Genomic DNA, 15,084 nt, shown 5'->3' on the forward strand with positions numbered 1-15,084 from the left:
GAATAAAATTCCACTTCCACAGGCATTTAGAGAGACATTGTGGAAAATAGGAAAATTAGATTAGGGAAAGCTTGGTATGATTCATCAAGATGGATTTTATGTTTTTTTTAAATCAAGAACATCACTACCTTTTCCTTTGCAGCTCAAACTAGTATTTATTGTCAAGGATTCTTATTAATGTTATTATTTAGAAGTAGCAAAGTTAAAGCACTGCCTCCCTCATTAACTATCCTTGGGTAGGTAGGGATGAGAAATAATGATTGGCCTGATGTTTACTCCTGAGCTTTCAAAATTGAGAGTGGGCTTGGAAATGGATGCCACAAATTTCATTCAACTTCTTAAGCACTATGTTGCTATCCACATATCACAGCAAAAGTACAAATAATCTGAACAAATCAATGCCTCAAAAATTCCTACAATATAGCTATAACATATATAGCCTCATTTCAATATTTCTTCATTCTGTTTGGTTACTTCTTACAGTATTTATAGCCTTCAATCCCAAAAGACCCTGGGCAGTACACCATATCAGTGCTAATGATCTTATCTAGTTTGGATAATGAAATGTTTGCAAAAAAACCCAATCAAGCTCAGAGAGCACCAAGGACTCCTTATTTCAACCCTGAGCCACAAATATTATCCTGTATCATAAACAAGAGTGCTTGAGGGTGTGGCTAAAAAGTCAACATGGTGGCCATGAGAGCATAATAGAAGCTTTGGCTATTTTTATGTGCTTTATATTGAAGGGATTTTATTATGCTTAAGGTTGATGTTAGTAATATTGATATTAGTAGTGATACTTTGTAATCATCTTTGTTTATGCGCAAGCAGCTTTGTAGGTGCTTTATATTGGGAAATTAGTTATATAAAAGCAAATGTTTCATGCTTTAGGCACAGGTGATTGCTTACATGAAAAGAGCATGGTGAGGGGAGGGGGAAAGGGAGTTATGGTGGAGCCTGGGTTGTTGTGTATGAGTCATCATCTAGGAATTATTATTATTATTTTTTTAATTCCATTTATATCCCGCCCTTCTCTGAAGACTCAGAGCGGCTTACAAGCTTAGCAGTAGCCTTCATTCTATGTATATGCCTGCTTATTAGGGCTTTCACCCCCCCCCCAAGCGGCAATATTACAAAGTCAGCTTAATTGCCCCCAACAATCTGGGTCCTCATTTTACCTACCTCGGAAGGATGGAAGGCTGAGTCAACCTTGAGCCTGGTGGGATGCGAACCTGCACTAATTGCAGGCAGCTGGTGTTACTTAAGGAGGCATTAGCCCACTGCTCCACCAAGGCTCTTTTTTTCTGTACCTTTTGGTTCCTAGTACCAAGACCAGATCTCTTTGTTCTGGAAAGGTATAAAAGGTGGAAGACATCTTTCCTGGTTGTTGCCTTCATGTGACCACCCAACTCTATTTTGATCAAAATAAAAGTTGTTTGCTTGCTGAAACCTTGGCTCAGGAGTTTCTTTTGGCTCTCTTAAATTCCTGAGTAACGCTGGGGCAATTGTGAGGCTAAGTGTAAAAACTTAAAATATGTACATCATACATAAAATATGGACGGAGCTTTGCTATCATGTTGTGTTTTTTAACCATATTCTGTGGACACCTCTGAACACAAAGAACACCAGAAATATCATAATAAATTGGTGATCAGAACAATGTTCAAATCCAAAAATAATCATAGCTAGTAAGAATAAGCCCATAAGTCATTCCTGGTGACAAATGCCTCATCTACAGAACAGCTGCTTAAAGTCTGTGCTTCTTGTCATAGGGAGCTGAAAGGAAAATCCGAGATGAAGAAAGAAAGCAAAACAGAAAGAAATCGAAAGGCCAAGCTTCTCAGGCAGCTTGCCCTAATGGTGAGGATACAATCTCTTTCTCTTGGTCTATACCAGGGGTAGGCAACCTTGGCTCAGGAATTCTGGGAGTTGAAGTCCACGAGTCATAAAAGAGCCAAGGTTGCCTACCCCTGGTCTATACAGTCCTCAGTGTGGTGCTAATAATATCTTCCCAGTCAGTAACCTTGTCTTCCATTTTCCCTGAACAGCAGAAGGGAAGTTGACTGCTGTGCCTCTCCAAAAGAAGAGTGACATCACCTATTTTAAAACTATGGCTGACCTGGATTCCCAGCCTGTTCTTTTCATACCAGATGTTCATTTTGGCAATCTCCAAAGAGCTGGACAGGTAAGAAATCAGGCAATGTGAAGGTCTATCCTGCCTGGCAACGTTTTGGTCCATCCTCTTATTTCCCAGAAATAAATGAGCATGATCCATTCTGTGTAAATAACTTTTGAGAGTCCACTGATATTCAGATGAAGCTGTCTTCTTCTAGATCAGATTATTTGACCAACTAAGCCAATAGAGCATACTAGGGAATAGTAGTGGTAATCTTGAATCTGCAAAGGCTCATTCATGTCATTATTTCATCTTGTTGCCAAAGACTGCACAGAGAATTTTCTGTGTGCCACTCACAACTTCTGTCTTTGAGGTGTGGATCACAGTTGAAATTAAATCTAACTGAACAGAGCTAAGAGTTGATCTATCAAAATCTAGCTCTGTTGCTCAGGGTAACCAAATTTAAAACAGAAAGGTCAAGAGTTAAATCTACTATTATTTAATAGGTGTTAACATTTAAAATAGTGTGTTACTGTCAGTTAAAAAGTATTTTCCAAGACTGAAGAAGTAAAGATGATGTTTTAAAGTCGAACAGTTCCTCTGATCATGATTCTCTTTTTGATAAAGGAATTCAAGGGAAAACTGTTTCAAACTCTTCCCAACAGAATTAGCAGAAATTTTAGTGCATCCAAATGTGACCCCTGTCCCAGAAAAAGCTGTGTTTTCCTTCCCATATTAAAATGTCAGATTTGATCCTTAGCATCAAATCAAATATGTCTGGAAAGTATTCTTTTTAAGCCATTTTTTCACATTAAAGCACAGCCACATCTTCTCCACAGAGTTAAAGGGTGTTCACAAGATGGGAAGAAATACAGAGAAAAAAAGAAGAATTTCATCCTATCCATTTTTCTCACAGCAGTTTACACCTTTGGCAGACAAACCAACTGTGTTTACCTGACTTTGTTTAATTCAAACAAACAACAGAGAATGGAAGAATTCTAAAGAATGAACAGACATGACCTGTCAGAGACTTTTTCTCACAAGTCCTCTTGAAATGAATGGGGCATGCCAAAATTGAGCAAAATGAGCAACTGATTTATGTGAAGAAGACCGAATTCGTGGCTTGGCCCCTTCCTTGATTTCCTGGACACACCATAACTAAAATCTGTTTGTTCTTTTTTGCAGGTGTATTATAACACCGATGATGAACGAGAAGGGTATGACCTTTACTATACATTTTGTAACTAAGAATCCAACCCCCTTATACAAAATATAAATATAAACATGAAAATTCTGGTACAAATTAAAGCTGTTTAATTTTTCACCAGGACTGATGTTTCTTTTGTTGTAGCAATTTTTATTGTTTCTAGTAGAAGTGATCTGATATTTATTATCATAATCTGCATCTCCTGAGATATAATTTTGGCTAGGTATGCTTTAAAGGATGTCGACACCAGTGAAGCAAGGCAAAGCAAATTCCGTAGTATAGAAGACTTAAATTTTTTTAACAACTTGAATAATGCACATTAAGAAAATGCAGTTCAGCTTGCCAATTTTGAAATATTTTCTGGAAATAATCATTAGTAAATCACTTTGGAGCTCAGTGATTATTGGAATTTCCTCTTAGCTCCACTTACCTTCCTGTGATCTGCATGCCTGCCTTGTTGGCCATTAGAGTAGAAACTGCTTCCTATCTATGAATAACACTGAAACAGATCCCCACAATTAAACAATGTGATCTGCTAGGATCTAGGAAGTATACCTCCTCCATCACAGAGCCTGCTCTCTGGAACAGGATCCCCTCCATAAATCCATATGGTTCCTACCCTAATGATAAACTGGAAGTCTTTGACAACCTGGCTGTTCTCCCAGATCTTGGGCAGGGAAGACTTGCTGAGCCCTGTAGGTCATTTTTTTAATTGTTATGTGTACTTTTCTTTCCTTGATATCCATGATCTGCTTTTCAATTTTTGAGTGTTTCTAGCTTTTGAAGCATGAGCTGCTCAGAGAAATTTGAAATCAGAAAGCCCCTATATTATATCAATGAATAAATGGAAACTTAGTTCCTCAGAGTTCTAGTTTTGGTAATAGATTATATAAGCAGAAAACTGGTTTATAGTCTTAACTTTTTTTGTGTCTTTCGTATTATCTTACATAACTTCTCAAGCTGTTAGTTTAGATAATATATCAGTATTATGCCCATGAAATTAACAGTACCTTGTTCTTAGAACAGGCCTATCAAAAGTACTAGCATTTTCTTAAAAATTACTATTTCATCATTTAATTGTAAAGGCTGATCTTGATTTTTTTTCCCTGTAATTGATTAATTGATCTGTGCTTATTGCATTTTAATATAGTCTGAATGAAATTGTAACATATGATGTTTGATGGAAATAATTAGCTGGAATTTGGAGAAAAAGCCAAAGGATGTGTGTCAGAGTTAATGTTGCCTTCTGGATGTTTTGAAACAGTGAGCAAATATTATACTGAAATGGCCTTGCCTGATGACCTCTCAGGGAAGAAAGAGAATTAAAGTGGCAGCCTAGAGAGCAGAACAGATCCATAGTACTTACTACAACTTTTGCCTTGGTATCTATCAATATACATTCTACAGCAGGAAGGATTTAAATCCCATCAAATAAAGTTACATCAGATTCAGTTAGTGTAAAGATGCTGATTTATTTATTTTAAAAAAGTACGCTTTGTGGAGACTTCATTGGATGGATATTTCATCTTTAGTTAATCTTGATCAGCAGTCTTTCCCTGAACAAAGAGGAGGATTATTGTCAGGTGGAAGAGACCAGGATCACATGTGTAGTTCCAATTAAACTGATTTATTGCTCATGCTTATGCCCATTTACTAAAGTAACAACACTAATTTGGTGCTAGACAAGAGTTCAAATAACATTGGACTTAGTTTGTTGGTAGTTACACAAAGATTCTACGCTGATTCCTCTTTTGACTCTGCCACTCCTTGTCCTATAATTATTGTACCTTGATTAATTTACAAATCTGTTTCTTTCTGTTTTTCTGTTCAGTGGTAGTATTCTAGCTAAACGGATATTCCGCACAGTTGAAGAGGACTTTGTTCCATCACCATTGAAACAAATAAAAGAAGAAGGAACAAAGAGAGGTACTTATTTGCTCTTAGACAATTTGTCTTATATCCCTTGTAGCAGTTGATGATCAACTAAAATACGCAATACTTTCCCAACTGGATGCCTCCAAGATGTAGTGAGTAGCAGTTCCCCAGAAGATGCAAATTACAGTCCAATACATTTGGCGGCTATTGAAAATTTGGTTAGAGTTTTGGACATAGTTGAGAAACAGCTAGGCTCAAAACCTCAAAACCAGGGTATATCACAAAATCACATAAATGCATGTTATAGGTAAATTACAGGTAGCTCTCACTTACTGATGGTAATTGGGTCTGGTAACTCTATTACTAAGCAGTGTGGTTGTAGGATGCAACATCAAATGGCTATGCTGATTTATCACAGCAATCCCAATTGCCATTGTTAGGCTAACCCTGCATGGTCTCAGCATCCCTGGATCATGTGATCATTGTTTGCAACTTCCTGCTGGCTTCCCCAATATCTTTGCTTATTGGAAGCCAGCAATAACAGTCGCAAATGGCAGCTTCACAATTGCCAAGTGCCTGAATTACAGTCACATGACAGTAGGAATGCTGTAATGGTTGCCAGTACAAGCACTGTTGTAAATGCCCTTCATTCTGCATTATCCTAACTTTGAATGATTGCTGAATGAGTAGACTTTAATTGAGGACATCTGTACTTGCTGATGTTACTGTTGAAACCTCGCATTGTAAATGATGAAGGGACTATTGGACAACTTTTGAAAAAACTATATTCGTGATTTACCTTGTTTTATCAGAACACTACAGATAGTCCTCAACTTACAACCACAACTGGGTCTAAAATTTCTGTTGCTGCGACATTTGTTAAGTGAGTTTTGTACCATTTTACAACCTTTCTTGCCACCGTTGTTAGGTGAACCATTGCACTTGTTAAATTAGTAACATGGTTGTTAAATGAATCTGGTCTCCGCATTGACTTTGCTTGTCAGAAGTTGCAAAAATTGATCATGGGACGCTGCAACCATCATAAATATGAGTCAGTTGCCAAGCATCTGAATTTTGATCAGATAGCCATGAGGATGCTATAATGGTTGTAAGTGTGAAAAACAGTCATAAGTCACTTTTTTCAGTGCTGTTGTAACTTCGAACAGTCACTGAATGAACTGTTGTAAGTTGAGAACTACCTGTAATTATTTTGCCCTTGTATCACAAAAAGGAAATTCACAGATTTGAGTATTTGCTTTACAAGTTAATGGAATTTTTAGTTATTGATTTGTAAATCTGATATCAATGATGGCAAGTCACCCAATTCTATAGAAAACTTCAATGTAACTACCTTGAATTGATTTGGAAGCTCTGAAAGTTTTAAGAAATGCTGCTATTCGTAACACAATTTCTTGGAAGGGAAAAAAAAGAAAAACCTATTTCCAAATCAGCTAATATGCCTCTTGCCCCATGACATACTTATTTTCTGGGATAGTTTTGTTTTTAATAGAAGTGCCTGGCTTTTTTCAGTTGTCATTTGGTTGAAAGAAAGAAATTGCCATCCAAGATAAATGATTCATTTGTGAAACTGTTAAACGTCTTCTCCAAAGTTTGGTTCTTTATTTTTCAGTTCTCCTGTATGTGAGGAAAGAAGCGGATGAAGTGTTTGATGCTTTGATGTTAAAGTCTCCCACAGTAAAAGGGCTTATGGATGCAGTAAGTATTTGTCACCTCTCCTCACATCTTATTGTATTAAAGCAACAAGCATACTTTGATTTGGTTTTCTGGGGTAATTGCAGGGGGAAATAATAATTTTATATCTATACAAATTTTAAAAAGACTGAACATTTATTCAATACCAACCAAAATGCCACAGAAAAATGACATTAAGCACCAAAATATTTATCATATACATAAATTGACCATGTGTAGAGAAAAGACTTATTTATTGCAATTATCCTTGGCTACTGATATTCCTTTCCAAGAAAGCTGCTCCAGATTGAAGAGGAACTTGAAGGAGTTCATGTCCCTTTTGATTAGAATGACTTCTTTATTTTTGTCTCTGAACCTTGAAAAAAAAAATCAGCCATAACAGTGATTCTCTGGAAAGAGTAAAGGAGATTTTCCCCTAATCTCTAAAAATATCAGTCTGACTGCTATGAAAGTAAGAAATTTCTTATACTTAAGTTGGACCTGCAACTTTTAGTTATTATTTCTAATCTCAATGTTATCTCAAAAACAATTTGTTTACTAATTATTTTGAAATTCCTCTCTATTTTTCTTGATTTCCAAGTCTGTGTGAATCAAGCATCTGGTAATATTCCCAGCCCCCTCCTTTTTAAAAACTTTCCGTAAGTCTTTCCTGCATTTCATATCTTGGGCAAATAGACCCCAAAAGTTGGAAGAGTGAACTAAAAGGTTGGTGGATGTTGACAAACAAACGTGACTGCATAAGATGAGAAGGGATGATAAAAATGTGAAATAGTTGAGCTGAGATAGACTGTAGAGCAGACTGAATGATTATTTGTATACAGCCTACTCAGGCAACTCTTATATAGATTACCGCAGTAGCTTAAAACATCAGTGAAATCAATTTTAAGTATTAAAATATTTTAAAATATGCTGCTATTTTCCATTAAAACTCAGCCAAAGCCCCAACTGGTTTCTTAAAGGATAAAAATCAACATTTTATTTAACCCCAGACAGTAACTCTTCCAATGTGAATGGACTGCCCATAAGAATGCAACTTTTCTCATTCTCCGCTCCCCCTGCATCTCTCCAGGATGGATAGCCACAGAAATTCCTGGCCAAATTATGTTGAGTGGTGGATTCTCCTAGAAAAGACAATCCCGGGTAACAAAAGCCTATGCTAAAAAGAAATTTTGTAGCAAAAACCAGCACCATAAATTATGCCTAGAAACCAGTGAAGCTCTCCCCAAATATGTACATTCTATTGCAAGCAACTTTGTTCTGAGTCATTTTTAAACTGCAATAGTTTGCCTGAGAGATGAGAAAAGTATCATCCATTCCTTTAACATCTCTGGTCCAAAATGGCGCACGACTGGTGGAGTCACCAAACCTGGGCAAAGGTTCTCCTGGAGGAGCAGTAAATATGGAAGAATCCCCACTTTTATGCACCAGGTCTTTCTGCGGTATTCAATCCCAATAGGAACAAAACATGGAAATTTGTGGAACTAAATGGCTTCCATGCCTAGAATAATGCTGTCTTGCTGTGATTCAAATATTGTCTGTTTTGCATGACATTGCTTATTTGTACAATTTATTAGGTTGTTGTTTTTTTACAGGCAAGTTTATTTATTTCCTGTAGTTTTTAAGGGAAAATGTTTATTTTAATAATAATTAAATAATTATTATAATGTATTTATTGTATTTATGGAAAATAATTTATTATACATTACTTTATGTTCCTTCTGCTGTATTTCAAAAACGTCATTATAAAAGGCTGTGGGAATGAGCAAATGGCTCACATTCATTGATGCCTCTTGCTAAATAGGTTTGCTTGCCAGAAAGTATAGAGCAAGGGTGTCAAACTGCCAGCCTGCGTGGCGGATGCGTCATGCCAAAACCGCACCCATCCCATTGCCGGCAATGGAAAAAAAGTCGCGATACGTCACAACACGTCATGTGATATTGCAAGTTTGACACCCATGGTGCGCTTTATAAATTGATGTTGCATTTCAATGCAATTACAAATATGCTACAAATATGTTGCAAATCTTTGCAACAGTGCCATCTTGATGACCTTCATATTTCACTTCCCATAAGGGAAGGAAATCTTTCGTAGATATATGTTATACTTTGACAAGGCAACGTAAAATGTTTTTTCTTAAAATTGCATACTCATATACATAGATTCATGCCCAATTGAGTTTGGAAGTTCTTGGCACTGTAGCCTTAGCTATGTTTTCAGAACTACAGCCCATCATAGTCGTAAAGCAAAAGTTCCATTGTTTACAATTTGCACATTTCTCCCATTTTTCAAATTTTGATCTGTGGGCTCACCCAAACTTTTCATACTTGACACTATTTTCTTATATTTATTATTCAAGTCATGCTTCTTCCTTTTACAATAGCACAGCAGAAGAATGGTCAGTAAATCTTCTCATTCTGCTTTTTCCAAAGACAAGAAAATAACATGGCACTCTTGCAAGCCAATTGTTACAACAGGAGTTCTCACACAAGTAGCCATTGTATTGTCAAAAGCTCAGAAGAAGCAAGAATAGGATTGCTGAACATAACATTCAGACATTGGGGAATAAAGCTTTTTAATAAGTTGAAAAGAACAATAACATAATGCACAATCAAATGAGAGGAAATGTTCAGTTTGGGAGAGACAGAACTTTAATTTCATCCATGTTCAGGAAATTGCATTTCTCTTTATAAAACCTTCATGGTAAAATCACAATGGCCTGTTTAATAGTAAGGTATAAGAGGACGCGGTGGCTCAGTGGGTTAGGACGATGAGCTTGTCGATCGGAAGGTTGGCAGTTTGGCGGGTTGAATCCCTAGTGCCGCATAACAGAGTGAGCGCCTGTTACTCGTCCCAGCTTCTGCCAACCTAGCAGTTCGAAAGCACGTAAAAATGCAAGTAGAAAAATAGGGACCACTACAGTGGGAAGGTAACAGCGTTCTGTGCGCCTTTGGCGTCTAGTCATGCCGGCCACATGACCACGGAGACGTCCTCGGACAAGCGCTGGCTCTTCGGCTTTGAAACGGAGATGAGCACCGGCCCCTAGAGTTGGAAACGACTAGCACGCATGTGCGGGGGAACCTTTACCTTTACCTTTATAAGAGGACTATATACATATAGGTATTTGGGACATATACATACTAAGTATAAAGCATGTATGTGTGCCTACATACTTAATAGAATATTTGTTAAGTACATGTAATCCTCAACTTACAACAGTTTGTTTAGTGACCATGACTGTGATTGTGGCAGCATCCCCATGGTCACATGATTTACATTCCAATGCCTGACAATTCATTCATATTTATGACGGTTGCAGTGTCCCAGGGTCATATTGCAACCTTCTTCTGACAAGTAAAGTCAATTGGGAAGTCAGATTCATTTAACAACCATGTTACTAATTTAACAACTGAAATGATTCACTTAACAAATGTGGCAAGAAAAATCATAAAATGGGACAAAACTCAGTTCAACAAATTTCTCACTTAGCAACATAAATTCTGGGCTCAATTGTGGGTGTAAGTCGAAGACTTCCTGTACAGTTAGAAAAACAATGCTGGAAAACTGGATACCTCAGGACTGTTGCTAAGCACATTGATTTGTGCTTTAGATTGTGAGCCGCCCTGAGTCTTCGGAGAAGGGCGGGATATAAATGGGAGTTTTTTTAAAAAAGAGTCTAACCAGTCATCATTGACAGTTACATAGAAATTACTAGTAGGTGATTAACAGCAGTGACTCAGATCCCTGGCTTGCAATAATTTGCCACCCTATGCATCATCATTAAAACAACAACTACTGGATCTGCTTGCTATCACTGCCGAATGATTTTTTTTATTACCTCTTGTTTTCATGACAAAAGTCTTTCTGCTCTTGCTTGTAATGCAGCACTGTTGTTTCTATCTTTATGACGAGCAAGTCAAAGTCCCTTAAGATTGCTTAAGAGCTTTTCTCTGTTTCCCCTTGGCTTGACTCTGAGACATGAGGGGAGGTGTGGAGTGAATTCCTCATTAGCTGTTTGCATTTGCAACCCAGAATCAGTTTCGTAGACTGCTTTTGTCCCCAGGTTGATGGGAAATGTTTAATTTCCAAGTTGCCTTTTTGCTCAGAATAAATCCCAAAGGTGAATTACAAATAAAAATTAAGACATAATTAAAACACTTAAAAATACATACGCCATAAAATTAAAAACAGAGAAAAAGGAGTGAGAAAGCAAGAGATTAAGAGATAATTCATTTCAAATTGTGGCAAGCCAAACTGAGCAAACAAGATTTAATAGTCTGCTTTAAGTTTAAAGAACCATTCTGCAGGGAAAGACCTCACATAACTAGTTTCCATGCCAATATTATCCTTTTCATTGGCAGATAAATTTCATTTATCCAGATAAATGTTTTTCTCAATTAAGAACCGTCATTCACCACCAATGATGGAATCAATAAACTCTGCTAGGTTGTCCATAAGCAAAGGGAGTGAGCTCTTGATTGAGAAAATGGTATGTCTTCAATCCCTTTTATCTGTTAAATTAGAAAGTGCATATCTGCAACAACTTCATTATGCACATGATGCAAGTCACATATTTGTACCATATTATTTCTATAGTAGTGTCTCTGGACCATCAATATGGATGAGTAGAGATAGCGATCAATTGCTCTAATGATCTGGGAACATTTGGCCTGATTATGCACACTAGGAAGATAATTATATAAGGGGATCCATCCTGTTCTTCCCCCCCATTAGATTTTTTTTCCCTTGCATTTCAAACACTCTTAAGCCTCCTCCCAGACATTTTATCTCTTTTTACAGAAATTCAGAGCCATTTGGGTTATCTAAAGAAATTGTATTGAGGAGGAAAAGCATGATCATAACTAAAATGAGATTGTGTTTTAGACACATAGAAAGTCATCATGATTGGGCATTAGGATTTTAGGATTTTATTTATGGAAACGCACTGGGGACCAGAGGTTCCATTCCAAAGGAAAGGCCAGTTTAATCCAGCGTTTCTCAGCTTTAGCAAGTTTGATAGAAGTGGTCTTCCATTCCCAGAATTTCCTAGCAAGCATGCTGGGGAATTCTGGAAATTAAAGACCATACTTGTCACAGTTGCTAGGCTTGAGAAATATTGATAAAAGCTTCCCTGTTGCCTTTCTCCAGCAGCCTTCTGCGCTGTTGCTGTGAAGAGCTGTCTGGAAGTTTTTCAAGAGGCACAAGAAGGAATAAGAAAAAAAGATGTAATCTTAAATATTACCTCCTGCTCTCTTTTCCCAGTATATTCTGATCCAACTCCGAGCTACTTTCTCAGTGCCGAAAAGCAGATGAGGTGATGATGCTTTAATCCTTTACTTTAAGGTCTGCAATTTGATTGTGTTGACCTGCAGTGGGGAAAGGTCCTTGCTTTGATGTGCTGTGAAATCAGGTTGCCAAGGACAGTTTGTATCCTCCCCAGCCTCTCTTGACATGTTTTCCCAATTTGAGAATGTCCCTGAAAAGTTAGTTTGTTAAATTTAGAAAGACAGAGGAGTATATCCTTTGAGAAAGAATGCAGTAACAATTCTACATTTCTTAAGGGAAGAGCATGCTACAGTGTATCTGCTCCGAGTCTCCATAAACATAGATGGATAGTTTAGATCTTCTATGCATTAACAAGATTGAAGAACTATTCTGGTAGTACTGGGAACATATGGGAAACACGGAAGGAGAAAAAATGTTCAGCCATTACTTGGGAGATTTTCTGTTCGAATAACAGTGGGAAAAACATAGCTTGGACATAAGAGAATTGCAAAAATCATAGTAAGGTAGTGGTTTTGCTATATATGCATTAAATAAAAATATTTCATAACTGAGAGTTTTGGGAATAGTTGTGATAATAGGTAATATTTCAGAGGATCAACCATTACCTCCAATATTGTTTGGAATCATTTGAGTTTCTCTTCTATCAGCAAAATCTCTCACAAGAATTTTTCCCTGCAGTCCTGGTTGATGCCATAAATGGGGATCAGAGATTCCATGTTGCACATATAACTTAAAATATCTCTGTTGTAATATACTTGAAGGAACTGCTATAACTCATTGCTTTGGGTGCCCACATTTTCTTAGAACCAGCTAAGTTCTTCATATGGATTCTCTTTTGGGGGTGAGGGCTGATGATTCATTTGTCTTCTTTATAAGATTCTGTAGCTTAGTACCTTTCTCAGTTTGGGTTTCTCTCGATGTATCCAATTAAACTCCCCAAATTTCCAGATGGCACAGAGAAGGAATTCTTTTTTAGGCTTTTGTGTGCCCAGCTGGCCTCTAGTTGTACAGCCACAGATTCAACTAAAACAAAAGCATCTGAAAAGGATCCCGCTTGCTTGATGTGTTCCAAAAATATTCACATTTATACCAAGAGATGTGTTTTTGGATTATAAATGCAATCTGATCATAATGCCGTGCATGGAACAGCTTTTTCCCACCCCCGGCTTCCATCAAGTAAAGTTTCTGGGTACTCTTCATGGCTGTGCCATATATTTCCATCTGTCCGCTTTCGTGAAACCAAAGCATGGTTGGCTGCAGCTGGATCAGGAAAGTGTATTATCATGGTCTAGAATACTCTTTCAACATTTGGAAGTTTAGGCACAACATCAGATCATGGTATACTCCCAAATTGCTTTCACACATCTGCAAAATTCTTGCAAGGAGATTCACTTTTGATCTTAGGGGCTCAGTTCCGGGACAGTTGATCTTAATTCTTTCTTTAGAAGAGAAGCCTGTTTTACATCACTAGAGATTAAACCCGCAAGAAGGAAACCATGCAGAAAATGTAGTGTAGACAAAATATTAAAATATTAAAAGCGGCAGGAAATTCAGCTACACCTAAAAGTGCTCCGTTTCCCGTCTGTAAGTCCCACTATGTTCTGCAAAACCTGGAATGCAGTCTTAAGTGTTCTAAGTGTACTGAGAAGAAAAGGCATTGTGTAGCCTGCCACAAATTGCCTAAATCTAACTGAGGATGGTGATTCTGCAGTAGATTTGCTTTTAATAAATCTATCTCTTTTTCTTTTTTTTTTAAAAAAATATAGATTTCTGAGAAATATGGCCTTCCAGCTGAGAAGATTACAAAGCTTTATAAAAAAAGCAAAAAAGGGTAAGAAAAACAAACTGATCCCGCAGTTCATGTTTTTATAAAATAGTCCTGAGACCGCAGCTAAGCTTTTAAATCTTTCATGCTCTGATATATACTCACACTGCAAGACAGATTCCCCGCTCCAGGTTTACACAGGGATTGCAATAGATATGAAATCAACCCCTGGCCTCCAATTAATCTGGGTGGTTCTGCTATAGTATTCCTTAACTTGATGCCCTTCAGATATGTTGAACATATCCCATCACTGGACAGCATGGAGATGCTACGAAGGGTGTGAATTGTAGTCCAGTTTTTCTGTAGAGCAACAGATTAGTGGACATTGTTCTTGGAGGCTAGCAGCTTGGAAAGGTACCTTCAGCGTGAGTATTGGAAGCTATAGCAACAGTTTCTTCCCCTACCAGTTGTGTTTTCTGGGGAGCCACAGTGGGCTAGCTCATTCAATGGGTCTTCAGTTCCCCTACTTGTTGCTAACAATGCCCTTAGCACTTCTCCAATTGGCTTTGGGCTTTGACCCAAGTAGCTTGGGAATAAGCTACAATTCTCCTAATGATAACAGCACATAACAGCATGAGAATGAATCACTTGTCTCTTTTGAATGATGCGTAAATATATAGGACGAGGGGGGACATGATAGCAGTGTTCCAATATCTCAGGGGCTGCCAAGAAGAAGAGGGAGTCAAGCTATTCCCCAAAGCACCTGAAGGCAGGACAAGAAGCAATGGATGGAAACTAGTCAAGGAGAGAAGCAACCTAGAACTAAGGAGAAATTTCCTGACAGTTAGAACAATTAATCACTGGAACAACCTGCCTCCAGAAGCTGTGAATGCTCCAACACTGGAAGTTTTTAAGAAGAGACTGGACAGCCATTTGTCCGAAATGGTATAGGGTTTCCTGCCTGATCAGGAGGTACGACTAGATGACCTCCAAGATCCCTTCCAACATCATCATCATCATCATTATTGTTATTGTAGTAGTAGTAGTATTTATATCACAACACATCCTCCCCAGCAGTCCACAGTAAAGAGAAAATCACACCCTCATCAACACTGGCAGGAAAA

At 37.7% G+C, this 15,084-nt stretch overlaps 1 protein-coding gene and 1 long non-coding RNA gene across 2 annotated transcripts in view; one reads left to right on the forward strand and one right to left on the reverse strand.

Annotated features, from left to right (window-relative positions):
• LOC310637933 overlaps positions 1-1,289 on the reverse strand; it is a 191,556-nt gene extending 190,267 nt beyond the window's left edge. The window contains exon 1 of the long non-coding RNA XR_014491999.1: positions 1,179-1,289. This is a non-coding gene — a long non-coding RNA (uncharacterized lncRNA). The remainder of the gene's footprint in view (positions 1-1,178) is intronic.
• GRHL2 (grainyhead like transcription factor 2) overlaps positions 1-15,084 on the forward strand; it is a 93,483-nt gene that overhangs the window by 76,447 nt on the left and 1,952 nt on the right. The window contains exons 10-15 of the mRNA XM_083358557.1: positions 1,773-1,860; positions 2,049-2,185; positions 3,302-3,333; positions 5,155-5,249; positions 6,829-6,914; positions 13,962-14,026. Coding sequence (XP_083214683.1) covers positions 1,773-1,860; positions 2,049-2,185; positions 3,302-3,333; positions 5,155-5,249; positions 6,829-6,914; positions 13,962-14,026 — 503 coding nt within the window. The remainder of the gene's footprint in view (positions 1-1,772; positions 1,861-2,048; positions 2,186-3,301; positions 3,334-5,154; positions 5,250-6,828; positions 6,915-13,961; positions 14,027-15,084) is intronic.

This window comes from Vipera ursinii, assembly GCF_947247035.1.
Source record: "Vipera ursinii genome assembly, chromosome: 3".
In the NCBI taxonomy this organism is placed as follows: Eukaryota; Metazoa; Chordata; class Lepidosauria; order Squamata; family Viperidae; genus Vipera; species Vipera ursinii.